The sequence below is a fragment of the Ostrinia furnacalis genome, unplaced genomic scaffold (assembly GCF_004193835.3).
Source record: "Ostrinia furnacalis isolate ACB-3 unplaced genomic scaffold, ASM419383v2 OfSCF0710, whole genome shotgun sequence".
Classification (NCBI taxonomy): Eukaryota; Metazoa; Arthropoda; class Insecta; order Lepidoptera; family Crambidae; genus Ostrinia; species Ostrinia furnacalis.
In genome coordinates, this window is record NW_021130949.1 from 1,142,436 (window position 1) to 1,160,850 (window position 18,415).

The 18,415-nt window shown below is 34.8% G+C and overlaps 4 protein-coding genes across 5 annotated transcripts; 2 read left to right on the top strand and 2 right to left on the bottom strand.

Annotated features, from left to right (window-relative positions):
• Positions 1-3: 3 nt before the first annotated feature.
• Positions 4-4,567, bottom strand: gwl (serine/threonine-protein kinase greatwall). 2 transcript variants are annotated; one of them, XM_028300219.1, is made up of 12 exons: positions 4,365-4,567; positions 4,043-4,291; positions 3,385-3,613; positions 3,071-3,247; positions 2,706-2,830; positions 2,227-2,432; positions 1,945-2,154; positions 1,634-1,856; positions 1,393-1,544; positions 1,169-1,293; positions 642-854; positions 4-294 (listed from the first exon to the last, which is right to left on the bottom strand). In XM_028300219.1, exons 1-12 carry the CDS (start codon positions 4,455-4,457, stop codon positions 248-250), a joined length of 2,049 nt encoding a protein of 682 aa, XP_028156020.1. In that variant the 5' UTR covers positions 4,458-4,567; the 3' UTR covers positions 4-247. The 2 variants fall into 2 exon arrangements, with proteins under 2 accessions (XP_028156020.1, XP_028156021.1); XM_028300220.1 differs by having other exon boundaries at positions 32-294; positions 3,104-3,247; positions 4,365-4,535.
• A 1,108-nt stretch (positions 4,568-5,675) lies between these two features.
• Positions 5,676-7,007, bottom strand: LOC114349745 (MICOS complex subunit MIC25). The gene is made up of 3 exons (XM_028300224.1): positions 6,822-7,007; positions 6,452-6,691; positions 5,676-5,803 (listed from the first exon to the last, which is right to left on the bottom strand). The coding sequence occupies exons 1-3, from the start codon at positions 6,948-6,950 to the stop codon at positions 5,702-5,704; spliced, it is 471 nt and encodes a 156-aa protein (XP_028156025.1). The 5' UTR covers positions 6,951-7,007; the 3' UTR covers positions 5,676-5,701.
• Positions 7,008-8,332: 1,325 nt separating this feature from the next.
• Positions 8,333-10,532, top strand: Spf45 (splicing factor 45). The gene is made up of 7 exons (XM_028300222.1): positions 8,333-8,600; positions 8,724-8,904; positions 9,008-9,129; positions 9,358-9,558; positions 9,719-9,869; positions 10,066-10,160; positions 10,239-10,532. Exons 1-7 carry the CDS (start codon positions 8,445-8,447, stop codon positions 10,509-10,511), a joined length of 1,179 nt encoding a protein of 392 aa, XP_028156023.1. The 5' UTR covers positions 8,333-8,444; the 3' UTR covers positions 10,512-10,532.
• A 662-nt stretch (positions 10,533-11,194) lies between these two features.
• On the top strand, positions 11,195-17,268 carry LOC114349743 (gamma-interferon-inducible lysosomal thiol reductase). Its single transcript, XM_028300223.1, has 4 exons — positions 11,195-11,537; positions 14,115-14,297; positions 14,729-14,902; positions 15,167-17,268. Exons 1-4 carry the CDS (start codon positions 11,427-11,429, stop codon positions 15,395-15,397), a joined length of 699 nt encoding a protein of 232 aa, XP_028156024.1. The 5' UTR covers positions 11,195-11,426; the 3' UTR covers positions 15,398-17,268.
• The last annotated feature ends 1,147 nt before the right edge of the window (positions 17,269-18,415 follow it).

Consider the following 18,415-nt stretch of genomic DNA (forward strand, 5'->3'; position numbering starts at 1 on the left):
CGATTTAAAATGGGCATTATTTATTTTTAATTTTCTATATACATTCTAGCTCTGTTGTTACTTTTAGAGAAAATTACACTACTTCATATTATTAAAGATTCCTAATTCAGTCTTAATAACATTACAATAATAAAGCTAGTACATGATTGTATATTAAACATCAGTATCACATAATTTCCTTACAGTAAAATATCACACACTATATGGTTGAGTAAAATACAAATTAATACATAACATACCTCTTTTTCTACATGTCAAAGTTGGAAACATGCAGTTGCTGCAGTATATTTCTTGCTGTAACAAGAGAAAACATCGAAATTAAATTAGGCTTAATTGTGAAAGAAATAGGTACCAAAAACTTGATAACAACCATATTCCAATTGTTACACAGACTTGTTGCGAACTTTTTGGCGACTTTGGGTGTCACGATCTATTTGATGCTGACGTACATTTATTATACCGGGCTACAAATAGTTAAAGTAACTCCTTACAAGCTGGCTCATTTTCGTTTATTAGCTATAACTCAATTCCTCTAATTCGACTCAAATCAAAAAAATCATTCAGTATCCATTCAAATTTTGCAAACGCAAACTTAGAAGTCTAAACATAGGTATTTTTATACCATCCTAAGTCTTAATTACCTTGAAAATATCCAGTGTCGTGCAAATCATCTGGCGTCGGCACGAAAGGCGGCTCCGCGCTGAGCTGGTTCTCCCAGTCGACGTTCCTGAAGAGAGACATCTTCTTGACTGCGGTAGCCGCAGGCCGCTCTTTGGGGTCCATGGTTAGAAGACCCTCGATCGCACCGACGGCCTCGGCTGATAGGGCTTCGTCGCCTTCTGGCCATTCAATGTCTGTAAGGCCACCATGCGCCAATTTTAACTTTATGTGATAATTTTATGGGAAGATATAATAACTTATAGCTTTATAGCTACAAACTTCTATGGAGATTTTAATTTAAATAGTTTCATCTTATGGACGTATCAAAAACATTTTTTTCGCGCAACAATAGAACCGCCTTCGTTGAGTCTCATGTGTACGCTTGTTAAGTTCAAATAGTCTTACATACGTCTTGACGTCTAAGCCGTGTTTACATGCAGTTTGAACTTTCACATAATTTGATACAGTCATAATAATAAAATTAAAAGTTGTGTCAGTATTTACTTACTTCTAGATAAAATATTGGTGAAGACGGCTTGTGGGGTTTCATCGTTAAAAGGAGGAACGCCAGTCATAAATTCATAAAGACACACGCCCAGCGCCCACCAATCCACTGAAGGGCCATGTCCTTGCCTGGTAAATACAAAAACGATGGATTTAAAAATATACCTACGTATGGTAAACCCTTGCCAATAAAACTATAAGAAAAGATTCAGATAGTTTTGAGCTTACCTCAACAACAACTCAGGCGCTAAATAGTCGGGTGTTCCCAAAATTCTTTGATCAGAGACTTGATTTCCACGCCGCACGCTTTTAGGCGTTCTGTATGGAGTGTGGGCGGTCGCCACTGGTGTTTTACAAAGGTCCGTTGGTGATCTGTCATCCTAGAATAAACATCCAGCTTTAATTATATTATCTTCCACAATAATACGATTTCGATGTTTATAGACATATTAATATATCCTGTACTTACTCTGCTCATACGCCGTGACGGGAATATCTCCAAACTAGTGGAAATATGTTTACTGAACACGATATTTTTATCTTTAGCTCCAGATGCCGGTTGATCATCCTTGGGCAAGTTAAATCGCGTTGCCTTGTGCATTTTCTTGGCGCTCGGTGACTTGTCATTGGACACTGGAGTTGAGAATATCACGCCTACATTAAAATGGTGACTATCATCTTGAGATGCCCATCTACAAAAAATAGTACCATTGTTTTACTTATCGAAATGTCACTGCTGCAGCTGATAGACACATTTTTGTTTTTACATTTTTAAGTTACCTCTTTTTAAGGACACCCTTTATTGGATTCTTCCGCCTATCTGGGGTAGGATGAATAGCCATGCGTTTTGGTGTGTTCTGACTTAGCTCCAACGCCATTATCTCTTGAGTAAGCCCACTGTGATTCTCTTTGGACTCAGCAAGGCTTGTCACACCTGTAGGCGTATCTCCATCCCCGTCTAATATTCTTTTCCTCTTTTTCGCTCTGAAACTATTGACAAAAATGGTTTAATTTTGGGCTCAAGATATCTTAGTTGATAGGTTAAATGATATAAGATCATACCTAGGTATTCTCTTCAAGGAATTCCCGCGGCACACAGGAGAGGTTGACTGGTCATGTTGGGAGTCAGTGAGTACAGCAGACTCTCCTAAGGATGACCCATTGTTGCTGCTTATGTCAGTAGACTTGTTGCTCTTCGAGTTGCTACTGTTTTTAGAACTTTCGCAAGTGTGGTAGGAGCTGAGAGATTCAGATCCAGAATCTTGAGACTGAAAAGAAGTTTTTATGCAGTCTTTTTATGTGACCACCATAAATAGCAATGGAAGAACAAAATCTTGAAATTACTATGCATAGGTCATAGAGCCCCCGCGCATTAGGCGGCCAAGCCGCGCGGTCAGATCGCGGCGGTCAACTATTTCTTCTGTAGTATACGCGCGCGCAACGCGGCCTGGTCGATCTATAATATTTCGTTGACCGCAGACATAGCCGCCTAATGCTCGGGGGAATATACTAGATAGTTACATAATATTTTTTATACATACAACTACATCATCCAGGTTGATGCTTTCTGCGCTCATGAAGGGATGGATCCCAGAAAGTTGAGAATGCTCCATCAGCTGAGAATTTTCTAATCCACTAACACCATCAAACATACCCTGCAGTTTACCTGTGAACAATACATAGCACTTACAATTTTAAAAATATTGCACCTTGCAGAGGTAATGAGTATGTTAACAAAACTTGTAACTAGTGCAACTATCTAACCATTTCAATTAGCACAGGTATAATTTTGTTTTGTACTACTGACTTTAAAATTAGTCATCAATATAGGATTAATACAAAGGCAAGCAATGCAGTACTTGGTTAGTTTAAATGCATTAAGTTATTAAAGCATTGATTTTCATACTAGTCTCCTTAAGTTCATCAATGAGGTTCTCACAAGCATCAGCAGACATGACAGAGGTGTGGGTGGAGTCTCCACCGCCAGAACCAAAGGACAGGTGTGAAGTTAAAGACAACAGCTGGCCGGGTGTTCTCATGTTCAAACTTGGTGTTCGATTAACAAAATCTGATATTTCCAAATCTGTAAAAAACAATTTATTGCAATTACATTTTTCAGTGTGTTTTTGCATTCTATAAACAGTGAGGTATTTTGATACATTCTTAGATCTCTAAATATAGAGCTCTAAACATCATGTAGCAACTTAACAATATCTTTACCTCTATGTATTTCAATTCTAGACAAACCAAAGTCTGTGAGTTTTACATGACCACTTTTAGCAATCAACATATTGTCTGGTTTCAAATCTCTGTGCACTATATTATGTTTGTGCAAATAATCCAATGCTAGAGTTACTTCTGCTACATAGAACACCGCCATTGACTCTTCCAGAAACCCATAAACATTTAGAAGAGACTTTAAATCTCCACCAACCATGTATTCCATTACCTGAAAATTAGTAAAATAAAAAATAAAAATTATTTTACTAAAAAGTGTTTGCACTATGGTAATGAAGACATAAAATTAAATAATTGATTTATTTTACTATAAAAAATTAATTAGGCCCTTTGAAAATTTCCAAAAACAAACTTTTCTGTTCACTGCCTAGAATATGGCTACAAAACTGTACCAACTTATGATACTGATGTGACATGGCATATTAGGGGCCAGTCCCCTCCTGAAAAATAACCCTAGATATGCCAACGTGTACATCTTCTGTACTTTAAACATTAGGTAGAAGAAACTTTGAGGAGGTCCACCTGGTGGTCAATGGGCACATTACACATATTGTTGTAAATCGATGCAACACTATAGGTAGTGCTGAGGTAGGCCTCAAATACTGCTGTGAAACATAAGCTAATATTCTTACAGACTTACCAGATAAACTGAAGATAAGGACTGCAATGAATAGAACAAATGCACGCAAAACGGACTCCTTGATAATGCCAGTGCATTCCTCTCAGTTACAACTTGTGCAACCATGTTTTTGTTTATCATATCAGATTTTTTCATAACTTTTATGGCATACATCAGTTCTTTGTTATTCTTTTTGTGCGCTAGAAATACTTTTCCAAATGCACCACGACTGATGGGCTTGACTATAGTAAAATCATTAATATCTGGAGCCTAAAAATAAAGGAAATATAAGTAAGCACAATAAATAAAGGACTTCTACCCAATGTTACAAAAAAATACCTACCTTGGTTATCACGGTTTCATTGATAGCATTTATTTTTTCCAAAATTGTGTGACATTCTGTGGTGTCTGATAATTTTGAATCATTTGAGGTCATTTTTGTACAATGCTATCTTTCTTCTTCTGATAAAATTAAATTCAAACCAACGTAAAATTAACCTTTGAGCTGTTGCCGTTGTATGATCCTGTCACGCCTGTCACTGTCATTTTTGTCAAATCTGTCACTATCATTCTAATATTTAGTATAGATGACCCACGCTGAACTGTCCCACCAAACTCAATGACAGGGGGGCGCTACCATCGTTCAACTATATGGTTTCCAACATGGCAAAAATCTGAACCAGCAATCCGGTATTGACGGTGGCGCCCCACTGTCAATGTCATCGACAGGACAGTCTAGTATTTTGGAACTATAGTCCGAAATCATGTCATACCGGAATAAATTAAAATTTAAAAAAAAAGTGAAAAATAATTAACACAACCTACAAATAACATTCAAAATTCCATTTTGAAAGTAAATGTTGCACTGCACGCGTTGTTGGTAGCAACCACACCAACAACGCGTGCAGTGCCCCGATTGCGCTAATTTTTAACGTCTCCAAATTCATTGGCGCTTCTTCACCAGTTGCGCTCCGTTTTTCATTCCATCTGAGGTGCAAATTCGGTACCGCGTTAAAGTTCATGCGCAAACCGCAAACAAAAACAAAACACTCCATTACAAGTCCGGAAACCTTATTTTTTCACTAACACACAACAAATGTTCGTGAAGGCGTTTGAGAAAAAGTAGCTTTCTTTTAGCTTTTACACAAAGAAGCGTTTGTTTTTCGACACTGCGATACGAATTTGTGATTTTCGTTCGTCGTCTCTAGTCGCGTTTTAGTTGAAAATATTTAGCGCAATCGGGGCCAAGATCGCAATCGTAAATTATAATGGGTCGCGCGACCTGTCATTAGCCTTTGATCGCGCCGGCTATCAATCATTGCCTGCGATGGTGCCGATCTGTGGGTCTAGAGAAAGTGCACATTAAAATCGCAAACGAGTCGAAAAGTTGTCGAAAAGCCTTTTTTGTAGGTATGGAGTTTTGACAGATTCGATTCGATCAAAAAGTAGGTACATTTTGTCTAGGGGGGCTGCACGCATTGGTGTGATTCTCGGCTTGAGAAATCTGCCGGCGCGCCATCGAAAACTTGTCAAATTAAATGTAGAAAACGCTTCTATAGTTTGTCATAGGACCTACTTTTTTCAACTGTGTGACATGTTCTATGGTAAAGAAAAAGTTAACCAACAAGACCATATTAAAAACGTTTATCTCCACTTAGAATTTCACTCATTGCAAAATAGTCACTTCTCGATTCTGCAGGTCGAAACGCATTGGCTGAAAGCTTGCACTAGAGATGAGCACATCAAAGGCTGATGTGGATTTTCTTCATAACATTGTAAAATCTGTAAAGTAGGTCGTTTTGTACCACAGGACAGAGCCCCGATTACGGTAATTTTTAACGTCAACAATCCAGACACGCTTCTCGATTCTGAGATACGATTGGTCGTTCAACAGCGTACGTCAGCTGTTTTGACCAATCGTATCGCAGAATCAGAAACGCGTCTGGATTGTAGACGTTATAAAAGTTACCGTAATCGGGGCTCAGGCCACACACGATTAAAGCCGGTACGGCTAGCACGAAAAACTTTCGAGTTCGAATCGTTTGCGTATTCGAATCGCATTCAAAATATTTATACGAGAACTACTTACAACAGCGCCCTTTTAAACGTGTCGTAAAATGAACTTCGTATGAGAAATGGTTGCACGAAACTTATTTTGAGAATCAAAATTGTCACGTTATCGTTTAATTCGAAGGTTGAGTATCGAAATTTGTCGAATACGCAAACGATTCGAAGATGAAAGTCGTTCATGCTAGAGGTTCGGGTCTTCAGCGCGTGTTTTGTCCTACAACATTCAACATTTTTTGTAAGCAATTTCATTGAATGTTGAGATGTTTTTGTTGATTATGTAAGGCTTTTGCCCGCGCTGGGAGATCCAGCTTATTAGGCATAACTACTTGCCTCATAACTACGCATCCCATATGTCATTACCTTAGCACGCCAGTCCAAACAAGGTTTAATTTTTTGTAGCTTATCGTTTGTTACTTTAGGAGGTTCAAATGTTTTATTAGTATTTTCTACAGTTTTTTCATACTCGGCTTCTATAATTTTGTTTATAGATTGATGCTCCTTTTTAAGAAATTCTATTCTATGAGCCCAATAGTCGCCATCGCCCTCTTCCGTTGGTTCTATTGACTTAATGTCTTTAAAAATTAGGTCATCATCAGGATCCTGTTGGAGTTTTAAGAATTTACACACAGAACAATATGGAGGATTTTTAATATAAACTTGTAAAAACTACCTTATCTATTTTACTAAAAAACATTTAAGTTAGTAAACCTTTAAGTAAATAATTGCTTACTGCTGCTAGGTCATCCAATGCAACTACGTTTTCATCTTGGATAGAATTTTGTATATTCAATGCAGGAGCTAAAGCAAATGTATTATCAAAACTAACTCGACGCGTATCTTTACTTGATATTATTCCCATCTTGAAAGTATTATTTGAGTCAAAGAATAGAAAAACAAATAATTTACAACATTAATAAATTTTAAAGTAAATGGCAGACATTAGACAGCGGATGGGTAGACAAGTGATGTACGAATGACATAAGAATCTTCTAAAGAGGATTTTATAATTTTAACTTCTGCCGTCTAGTTCTCCTACTTTGCTGAACTTTTGTATTTAATGTTGCTAATGATGCGACACCATTTTAAATTATGGAAATTACATCGTAAGTAATGCTCTAAAAATATTGTGCAAGTGCATACAGAATTTTGAGCTTTTTTTCTCTAAAATTGATTTAGCGTAAATTCGGACCGTAGTCTATGGTAGTCTAATAACTTTTCTCTGCAGTCTATTAGTTCTACCACAGATATGGATAGATGCAGCATGTGTCAAAAATTGTATGAAGCCGAGCGTGCCACTTTTTAAACGTCATTAGTGTCATTTTAGCGAATTTTAGTGATTGCCGCAACGTAAAAGTAATCGTATCATCGTACTGCATTCGCAAAGTCATCGAAAGATATCGTGTGACTCGATTCGAAAATTTATTAATTCCTATAAAACTGATAATTTGTTAAATACAAAACCAAAAACATCTTTATTTACCTTTTTAAAATAAAGTAATTCTTACAATTCGTCAAATCTCGTTATTTTTTTTACCCTACCAGCGTTTCAAGACATAAATTTGTCAAGTGCATGAATACATGGATCAGTGTGTGTCTTATTGTTATGAGTAAGTACGGTTCCTTGGGATCGGTATGAGTGCACCACATAATTACAGGGACCATGGTTTTAACTCTTATGAGTACATAGCAGGATATGTATTAAAAACAATGCTACTTTATACTTCTTCTACTGCTACTTTATTCTAATTAATTATTTGCTACTTGTGCTGTTAATTACAATTCTCAATCCGTAAATAATATCTTCATTCTACCGTGTTCGTACTACTGTTCTCGTAAAATCATCGTANTCATTACCAGAGCCCCGATTACGGTAATTTTTAACGTCAACAATCCAGACACGCTTCTCGATTCTGCGATACGATTGGTCGTTCAACAGCGTACGTCAGCTGTTTTGACCAATCGTATCGCAGAATCAGAAACGCGTCTGGATTGTAGACGTTATAAAAGTTACCGTAATCGGGGCTCTCGTCCCCCTCAGGAAATGGCGAAATTTTTTTGTATGGAAATAAACGCGCGCTGCTACTCCTGTTATTTCTGCTCTCTGACATCACTCGACCATGTATGTCCATTTGGACATATCGGAATGGCACGCTTTGACGATCAACTTGCTGTATCTACTCTAATCCTAATCCATATCTGTGAGTTCTACGATTCTGTGATTAGTTCTGTCATGATGACAGGTGTTGTCAATCTGACAGTACGCCTGTACGCCTTTCTGTTTGTTCTGTGTTGTTCATTTTATGTCGCAAGAAAATACAAAATAAATTACTTATCCACAATAATTTTGTAGATAATGTCCTTGTACGACGATCTTGATACAATAAAAGCCCGCACGACAGAAAAGGTAGCAGGATGGTCTTCAGGTATAAAATTACTGCAATCACAACTGCAACTAAAAAAAGCTGCAGTAACTCAACCTAAAAGAGAAGCTTTACGTCGTTCAACACAGGTAAAAGGAGCTAAAGTTTGATATTGATTTACTTTATTATGCAGTTAATGTGCAATTTCATGAAAATAATTCGGTTATGATTTTTATTACCCTAACCTGTAATTTAATATTTTACATTGAAAGGTTTTAACACCTGTTATCGACCTGAAAAGTAAACAAAAAGATGAGGATGAGTCAAATTCAAACAGTCCCAATTCACAACCTAAAACTCTGACAGCTTCACTAAATGTTCGAGATTTTGATTGGAATGTAGCAAATGAGTATGATCCTATGTGGCCTAATGATTACGAAAAAGTTGCCAAAGGTTGGTATAAGTTTTATCATTCTATTATTCCAAAATATTGACTTGTGATAATCGACATTATTTTATAAATGTTTTTATTTTTTATTTCTTAAACTTTTTCCAGAAATGCAAGCTAAAAGATTACAATTAGATGGTGGAGACAGAACTGAAAGGACAGAAAGAAAACGAAAAAGTAGATTTGGTGATGATGATGATGTTATCCCTGAAAAAACACTTATACCAATGGTAAATAAGGCAAATTTTTCACTTGTTTAATTGAGATAATTCATTCAGGATACTTGATTTTATAAAATTACTGTTACAGTTAATAAAAGCAATGCAAACTATTTTTCTGTTGAAAAGTAACTTGTAACTAATAAGATATCACAGTGCTTAGCTTTCACCTTAATTCCATCTATTGAATGGATAACTTTTAAAATTTTGATTGTAAAATGTTTATTATTTCAACCACAGCAACCTGAAGAAGAAGAAGCTGAAGAAATATCTAAACGTGCTGCTGGTGCTGCAATTGCCCCACCACCATCATTGACTGTTGAGACCCCATCACCACCCCCTGCCGTACCCAGCCCTAACCCCCCTGCAGCTGGATTTTCTATAGGTGGCTATGGTGCTAGCTCAGTAGCTGCCAAAATTATGGCAAAATATGGATTCAAGGTATTTCAGAATTATGTTTGCTAACCTTATTTTTTAAAGTTTTTTTTTCACTTATCTATCTTTCCTTGTTGATTTCTGGGTTTTTTAAAGCCAATTACTTTTGCTTAACTATATCCTTCTCATTTAAATGTCTACTGATAAACATATTTTTTTAAATTAGGAAGGTCAAGGTTTGGGTAAAAAAGAACAAGGCATGTCAGTGGCTTTACAAGTAGAGAAGACCTCTAAGCGTGGTGGAAGAATTATACATGAAAAGGATGGAGGAGCCATGCCACCACCAGCATTTGCTATGCCTGCTGCTCCTGGACCAGGTTATTATTTTCATCATTAATTATGATTTTTGATATTACTAAATTTGAAGAAACTGGATAGAGACTAAACTAATGCCAATGGTAGTTAATAATGAAAAAATCTCTTATAATGTATAATTTATTAAAATCCTTTTTTTTGTTAATATTTTTTTTTAATTTTATGATTATTTAATATTATGCCAAATGTATTTTTCAGATTCTCCAAATGCTTCTTCTAATTCCCCACAAACAAAACAAGAGCCATCAATTACTGAAATAATGAAGTCACCGAGCAAAGTAGTTTTATTAAGAGTAAGTAAATTATTTTCTTTGGGAATATTCAGATATTGACTTTCATAATAAAGTTTAAAAATGCATTTTTGTTTGCAGAATATGGTGGGCCCTGGAGATGTGGACGAGGAACTTGAACCAGAAGTAAAAGATGAATGTAACACGAAATATGGAGATGTTATAAAAGTTTTAATATTTGAAATGCCAAATGCGCCTTCTGATGAAGCTGTGAGAATATTTGTGGAATTTAAACGAATTGAAAGTGCTATTAAAGCAGTTGTCGACCTCAATGGCCGATTTTTCGGCGGTCGTCAAGTGAAGGCGGGATTCTATGATGTAGAAAAATTTGCTTCATTACAATTAACTGAATAAATAATATTGAATACCATAAAATAAGGTGTTTCAATTTTTCATGTTAGTTGGAGAGACTTACATGGATAAAAGTTAAAAAGTATTATTAAATATTATGAGTAATGACACTATTATTTTAATTATTATTTATTTATAGCATCTAAATCAAGGTTTGTCTGGGAATTCCAGGGAATAAAATACATTTTTAGTTGATTTGATACTTTATACGTATTCTTATAAAATCTTTGGGTTGTGGCCAAGCTTGGCCTGTTGTTTAATCTGTGGTCAAAATGACAGATAGTTCCAATGCTGCCAACATGAAGAAGTCTGACAAGGGATGTACGCAGAACTTTATCGAGTTATATGTCGATACTTTTTGTTAATAATTTGAAATTATTTGTATTGGTATAGGAAAAATTACCTAAGAATTAATAAATCAAAATGTTGCATGTTCGTTGGTACTCATCTATTTAATGTTCTGAGTATCCGCAATAATGACGATCTAAGCGTATTCTGTCAGATCGTTAGTTCACCGAGTTGGAGGCCTGTGGTGGAGACGCTTTGCTTTAAGATCCAATCGTTGTTAATACAAAACTCCTTTTGTCCGATTTAACTTTCCCAAAAGAGTTATTGTAAAAAATCTGGTCGACTTATGACACTACTGTCGATATCAATTACATTAAGAAATAACCACATCACTACTGTCAAGCTGTTTTGTCAAATGTCGTGTTCAATCATCAATTTTACAAAAAGTCTGTCTTTTAGATTTACTTACAGTGATTTTGAGGCATTGGAAGTGATTTGCATTACTAATTGATTATCAAGTTACGGTCACTAACCTAATTAAAAACAATGATTAAGTATAATTACTATGTGTAGTCATTGAATGTAAGAACCAACTAGTGTTTTAAAATTTTCTTTTAATATTATTAAACAATGGCTTTTTATTCTTGCAATCGTTACAGACTCTTAGTTTTAGTTTTGTTAGGATTGATAATGTGGCAAGTGTTTCAGTTGTTGCCAAAAAAACAAGTACAAGTGACTGAGGTGAGTTCACAAAATCCTTCATAAATTCCATTCCATAGGCTATCCATTCTCATATCTGACATAATGATAATCCCAAATAATTCTTCTATAATATAGTTTGACGTATCTTATCTATCCATAGCAATAGGAGGGAAATCAATGGTTAGGATAGGAAAGCTTACTGTTTTACTTGTAGCCATTGTGAACATTTTTTGAATGAATGCCAGTGTTGTGGGATTTATTTATTTTATTGTATATTAAACCGATTTTCCTAAATTATAAGTTGTTTAATCCATAACCTGCAGATTTGAGTTTAAAATCTTTTAAATTTCTATACTAAGATTTTGTTCCTTTTCTTTTTTTATACATCATGTAGTGAGGAGCAGGTTTAAGGGTCTTTCATCAATAATACAATAATAAATAGTCATTAGTTTTTTTGTTACACTTTCCAATATTAAATCATAATTGTTCACGAATTTGAACTCAGGTTTGAAATAATTTCATACTTATTATTAAAATGAAAAAGTCTGCTTTATATTCACAAATAAGATTAAATGAAAAGTGTTATGAAAAGTTTTATAAAGGTTTTTAAAACAAAAGATAAGATATTTTACTACTGAAACAGTATATTTATAGGTACACATTAGATAGTTTAGTTTATGAAGCTATGAGATCTTAACCAAAAGTTTCCTGTTTGTGACAGTACACAGTAGGTATTCCTGACATTAAGTGTAACTTTGACCTNGTTTTATAAAGGTTTTTAAAACAAAAGACAAGATATTTTACTACTGAAACAGTATATTTATAGGTACACATTAGATAGTTTAGTTTATGAAGCTATGAGATCTTAACCAAGTTTCCTGTTTGTGACAGTACACAGTAGGTATTCCTGACATTAAGTGTAATTTTGACCTTGTTCAAACAGTTAAATTAGTCATTATGCATTATGTGACAATTTTATTTTATTTTGTTATTTTGCTTTTTATTTTCATACAAACTGAATGTTTTATATGAATGTGTATGGAACAATATGAGCCTATGTTTAGTAAAGTAGCAGCAGTTTCTGTTATACATTACAACACACTGCATCAATATTAAAATGAAATGTGCACAGATACAAGAAAATAATTTTTTTTAAGACAAGGACGGGGTGTGATTGGTATCATAGGTCATGAATTAGTACTACCAACTATCATCTTCTAATTGGTAGCCCAAAATCCTGGGGGGCACCAGACCATTCTGGGTTGGGCACCACTATTATATGCGCATGAAAATAAGAAGAAGAATAAGAAAATTATCTGCTCAGTTGTACACCAGCTACAAGAGATATGTACACAAAAAAATTGGGGATTAAAAAAAACATAACATCTCTGAAATGGTGATACTTTTACTAAAATAATTTTCTTTATCATCCATTAGTCTCCTTAACTCTTTTTGGGTAAAATTGGGTAAAATAAAAAAGAAATAAATATTGCGAGTGTTTTTCTATTAAAAATAAGTGTTGGTCTTAAACTTTCAATACTGTCATGTTTTTTGTTACGCCTACAACGTAAAGTCGGAAAGACCACAGTCAAAGACAAGTAGTTATTCTATTTATTGGTCAGTTTAATAAAAGCTTGTAAATAAAATGAAAGCTTTCCAAAAGATATCACAAGGCCATCTGCTATAGTCAATAAAGTGTTGAAATCGTGTATTACCCAGTTATGTACGTACGTAACGTCATGTGAACCTTGGTGACAGACTTACTTGGTTCAATTGACCATCAGTGCCGATAAATCCCGGTCTGGACTGGTTTAATATGCTAAAGCCGGCAATACACGGACCGCTTGAAGCAGTCAGGGTCGACAGCTTCAAGTTGCGACTGCACAATGAATTGCAGAGTTCTATGGACGCACATACACGAACAGCTCGAGCAGTTGCAACTGATTCGGGCGTTCGACAGCACGGTGAATTTTCATCGAGCGGTCAAGCAGTCGCCAGCCATACACTGACTGCTCGAGCTGTCGACAGCTCTCGCGCAGTTACCTCCGCCGCGTCTTTCCGTTCTATACATGGCCAGAACGCACCCATAGGAAANGTTGTCGCTGGCAGCTTCAAGCTGTTGACTCTTGACTGCAAGAGCAGTCCGTGTATTATGTTGATCACTGACTAACTGCTCGAGCTGTCCGTGTATTGTCGGCTTTAGGTTATTTGGAAAAGACGGCAGCGCGCGTCGGGTAGGTAGTTACTACTTATCTATAAACTGCCTACCATTTTGTAAGGAAATTGTTACTTCATAAAGAAAGACAGTAGATAGATCTGTGCATAATTTATGGAGTCTCGTTAAAACCTCGTAAAAGCTAATTTAACGTAACGAGTCAACGAGTGGGTTCACCACAATAGTCCAGCGCGGCGGGGTTTGAATCCGCGTTCCTCGGATCTCGATTCGACCAGTCCGACCCGACAATGACACCATTGGGCTATTGTCGTATATGAACGCAAATAAGATTTTTTTAGTGGAACATTATTTTTCATGAATGACATCTAATTTTACCGTATTTCCGTCGTAATCGATTTTTCCTTTATGAAATGAAAAATAATAACATTATTGATTTACAGGACATAGTAGAACTGGAAGATGACAGGTATAATAAACACAAGAAAGATAAAGTGAAAGTTAGAGTATACTATGAGGCTCTATGTCCAGATTCTAAGCATTTCTTTATCAAGCATTTATCACCTGTGACGCAAAAACTATCAGAGTTCCTGGATGTAACATTGGTTCCTTACGGGAAAGCCACTGTGAGTATAATAAGGGTTTATATTCGTAATCTAGAATTCTAGACATGAAAGCTATCTTTATTATTAAATGCGCTAAGTAGTCATTTACAGTTAAAATTAGTAGGTAGGTACTCGAAAGAGAAAATACTTTTGAAGAGAGTGAAATAGGCGATGAAATTGTATCGGTAAATGGTAATATCCAGTAACGTATGTACATTATGTAGTAATGAATGAAATTACAGTCATTATCTGTGCAGGCGAAGTGGGCTAAAACTACTTTTCCAAGTATGTTAATGTTTTTGTGGGACTTGTTCGTTCTCCGTATTTTAAAATATGATTCTGTTTCGATTTAGATGCGATACGCTGGTATAACTAAATAATAATATGGATCTCATAAGTAGAATCGGAGCGTACATAATAAAAACAAAATCTCATATTATTTTGAATTTCAGACCAAAGAGAAAAATGGCCAGTATATTTTCAATTGTCAACACGGCGAAGAGGAGTGCTACGCCAATAAAATCCATGCTTGTGCCATCCATGCACTGAACAACACGACACAGGCTGTGAAAATCACTGAATGCATGATTATTGACAATTTGGATGCTGATGCAGCCTTAGAAAGAGTAAGTATTTCGTTGACTTCGGTTTTTATAGGCTTATATGCAATTGGTAACTGAATAACATTTGGAGTTTTAAGAGTTTGATAAATAAGTTAACAAAAAAAATAATATCTGTACTTACCAGTAATTCATTATTGAATCTCGTTAAAAATAACAGCACTTACATGTAATCGAATTCTCATTGGTTCATTGTACGAATCGAATCGAATCACCACGTTCAGTGTTTTAATTTATTGTAAGTTATTCAAATATATTTTTTTGTTTAAGTGTGCAAAAGATGTGAAAGTCGATACCGATCAAATAATCGGTTGCGCTTCGGGAGAGCAAGGGTCAGCATTACTCAAGAAGCATGGAGACGACACCCATATAATCAGCCCCACCTTCATACCGACCATAACTTTGAATGGTTCTAAAGGCAACCAAGCAGCCATTTTGAAAAATTTCTTGTTGGAAGTTTGTAAATTAATTGACATGCCATTACCACCACCATGCTTGTGACGAACAACTAGATCGGCACGATTGATACCTGTCCGATATGATAAATAACGTGCAATTTTTCAGTCTTCAAATGGCGACACGTAGGTTTGATCAAATTCACACAAAGTAGCTATTAGATGATGTTCACGAATGATAACATTTAATACTTTCGCCTAACTAATCAAAATCGATGTTCCTATTTTGAAAATCTAATTAATCTAATCTACAAATAAATTGGGTGGGTACCGCTCGCGGTGGAAAACCCGCAAGGGCTTGATTTTTCAACCGTCGAATTCCTTTTGTGTCAAGAATAAAATTGACATTTTGTCATATTTCCCAACTAGGCTCAATAGGCCAATTTTATTATTAGATAAGTTATTCCATGTTAATAACAATCAACCTTAATTGTAACAATTTTTTAGTCAGAACCTTGTTAGAACAATGAAAAATAAATGTGAAGTGCTCAAAAATTGCTCATAATAAAATATGCTTATTATTACAGAAACGTTTTTATGATTTCTAATTTTTATTAAATCTTTTATTAAATTTATTTTTTCGAATAAAGAATTGATCAATTGTATAAAGATTTAGTCATGAAAGAATCAGGATTTTATTTTTTTATTTGTACTCTATTCAAAAGTATTATTTTTTAATTCAAACAGGTTGTAATAGATTTAACTTAATCTTGTGTAATTATTTTTTCCTCTTTTATTGGTTAGAGGAAGTTCAATGTGAATGAATTATTATTTATTTTTATTTTATTGATGCGCCGTCGTTCGTAGGTACTATGTATTTGGGTTTGATACATACAAACCTTTCCTAAATGTTGTAATTCTTTTTTAAAGTTGTACTTTTTGACTCGTTGTTATTCTCAACTTGATGACTATCGGAATAAAGAGCTGAATGTATTTTTGAAATATTTTTTTTGTATGTTTTCTCGCACTATGAAAACGTAATGCCCTAAAAACTATGTTGTGAAAATGATAAAGTATTACCGTTGAAACATGACTTGACTTTATATTTTCCTATAAATATTTAAGCTAATCATTAGAATTTCTGTACATTAACAATTAAAACGTATTTAACGTCAAACTCTATTTTTAATTGTCTTCGCTGTTTCACAGAACTATGACTACTATGATCAATTAAAAATATGTATTAAAATAGGCATATTATACATATAAGTAGTAAGCTAACGTTTATATAAATAAAATGCCTTTCTTGCCATTTCCATTGAAATGTATCTTCATACTTAAATTGTATGGAAAACCTAAATCATAATAATTACAATGATGATGAATTATTGAAAAGTGACCTATTTTTATTTTACTCAAAATAAATGCTACAATATTATTTTCATAATACGCTAGTAAACTAATTATGAACAAAAATGTGTAGGTGTACGTTGTATTCATTCTTAACCTTCATTTAATGAGCACGATCGAATATTTTATATCAACACTGGGCCCAATAAATCATAATGTAATCGAAGGTTACATTAAGATTAGTGCGATCGCTAGCGTGAAGAAAATGCATTTGTATTATAATAAAAAAATAATCATAGAATACATTAAAATAATAGGAATAATGCGATGAAACTTTACGAAATACAGTTTGGATATGGTATATTTATTTAATGTTTTTTATTTATTTTAAGTTGTTTGTGATTTTTTAATCAAACATTCGGAATCAAGAAAACGTAAGCGACGGATTTCATCCGAGACCATTTGATTACAGATTCCGGATGCTTGGATAAACTTAATACCTAACTTTATCCTTCCTAACAGTATCCAATCTGTATTGATCATAAATCTCTTAACCTGTAATACTTTAACCGTATCTTTTTATATAAAATACGGTGTAAATCCATTAATTTAAGATCTTGTTTTAACTTTCAGTCAAAAAGCGGTTGTAATATGTAATTTTGGATTAATTTTATGAATGTGATTAATAAAACAATTTACACAGTGTGTCATGTTTTTTCTTTCTTTCTGAAATTACACAAACGTGCCTCCAGGAGAGCCACTAGGAACACAGTAATCGTTACGTTACTATACACGTAATAGGTATAAATTTAATTAAGTAGTACTTAAATTACTGAGATTCAATTGATGCGCTCCCGTTACACAATTAACCATTACACCTTCTACTACCATTACCAAGACTGCTTGTAAGTAATTCGATAGGACAGGGCCATTAATCATTCCGATCAAACGGCCACTTACCGTATCATGTGCGACGGCAATAAATTAGTGACTCCCACTGAAGTTTCCACCTTCCCCGTGAGTCACCGCCCAAAGCAAACAACTCCAGTCAATTCAATTTAAAACCCGCTCTGACAACACCAATTTGCCTGCGTCTAAATGGCTACCTTTGCTCCAAAAACCATTTCAAACACAACAATAAATCTTCACTGGAATCACGGTCTAATTTCGTAAAAGCCCCGTCTCGCTTTGCTAATTAATATGAATGGCATTTGCATCCGGCTTTTTCTCGCGTACACCATTTCCAACTATTGTTTTGCAAAGATTCTCACAATTTATTCTTGTTTTTAACCGACTGTACAGACTAAAGGGGGTTATGGAGAACAAAAACAGCTGTTTTATGGCTCTCCTGAAATGAAAAGCTTTTGTATCCTTTTATACAAATTGGGGCCTGTAACTGGTTCAAGTTTTATAATTTAATTTATGGAATAAGATGCTCTGAGTTTATCATTTAATATTAAGCAGCTATATTTTTGTAAAGATTTTTTGAAAAGTAAAATACACATTACAGAAATAACACTTGTAGATTCGCTAAATTATCATCATTCAGTCGATTGCAGTCCACTTCAGGACGAACAGGTTCTCGAGTTAAGACCTACTAAAGTAGGTACGTCTCGGCAACTAAGCAACTAAAGTGACGTACCTACACTCCTTCAGCTCGATAACAGGCTTCAAGAAAGATGATACTTATTTGGCACAAATTTTAATTTCGAAGTGCGTAAGTAAACCAAGGAAAACTGTAAAATTCCGATATACCTAGGAACTCGTAAAGTTT

Bases quoted from the DNA above. Each gene is read 5' to 3' on its own strand.
- Spf45 (XM_028300222.1), top strand. From the start codon at position 8,445: ATGTCCTTGTACGACGATCTTGATACAATAAAAGCCCGCACGACAGAA. The intron at 9,559-9,718 runs GTATTTCAGAAT...TTTTTAAATTAG, and splicing joins TGGCAAAATATGGATTCAAG to GAAGGTCAAGGTTTGGGTAA. The intron at 9,870-10,065 runs GTTATTATTTTC...TGTATTTTTCAG, and splicing joins GCCTGCTGCTCCTGGACCAG to ATTCTCCAAATGCTTCTTCT.
- LOC114349743 (XM_028300223.1), top strand. From the start codon at position 11,427: ATGGCTTTTTATTCTTGCAATCGTTACAGACTCTTAGTTTTAGTTTTG. The intron at 14,298-14,728 runs GTGAGTATAATA...TTTGAATTTCAG, and splicing joins TTCCTTACGGGAAAGCCACT to ACCAAAGAGAAAAATGGCCA. The intron at 14,903-15,166 runs GTAAGTATTTCG...TTTTTGTTTAAG, and splicing joins CTGATGCAGCCTTAGAAAGA to TGTGCAAAAGATGTGAAAGT.
- gwl (XM_028300219.1), bottom strand. From the start codon at position 4,457: ATGACCTCAAATGATTCAAAATTATCAGACACCACAGAATGTCACACA. The intron at 3,248-3,384 runs GTAAAGATATTG...TGTTTTTTACAG, and splicing joins TAGAATTGAAATACATAGAG to ATTTGGAAATATCAGATTTT. The intron at 295-641 runs GTAATTAAGACT...CTCTTGTTACAG, and splicing joins CGACACTGGATATTTTCAAG to CAAGAAATATACTGCAGCAA.
- LOC114349745 (XM_028300224.1), bottom strand. From the start codon at position 6,950: ATGGGAATAATATCAAGTAAAGATACGCGTCGAGTTAGTTTTGATAAT. The intron at 6,692-6,821 runs GTAAGCAATTAT...AAACTCCAACAG, and splicing joins CATTGGATGACCTAGCAGCA to GATCCTGATGATGACCTAAT. The intron at 5,804-6,451 runs GTAATGACATAT...CCTACTTTACAG, and splicing joins GTTTGGACTGGCGTGCTAAG to ATTTTACAATGTTATGAAGA.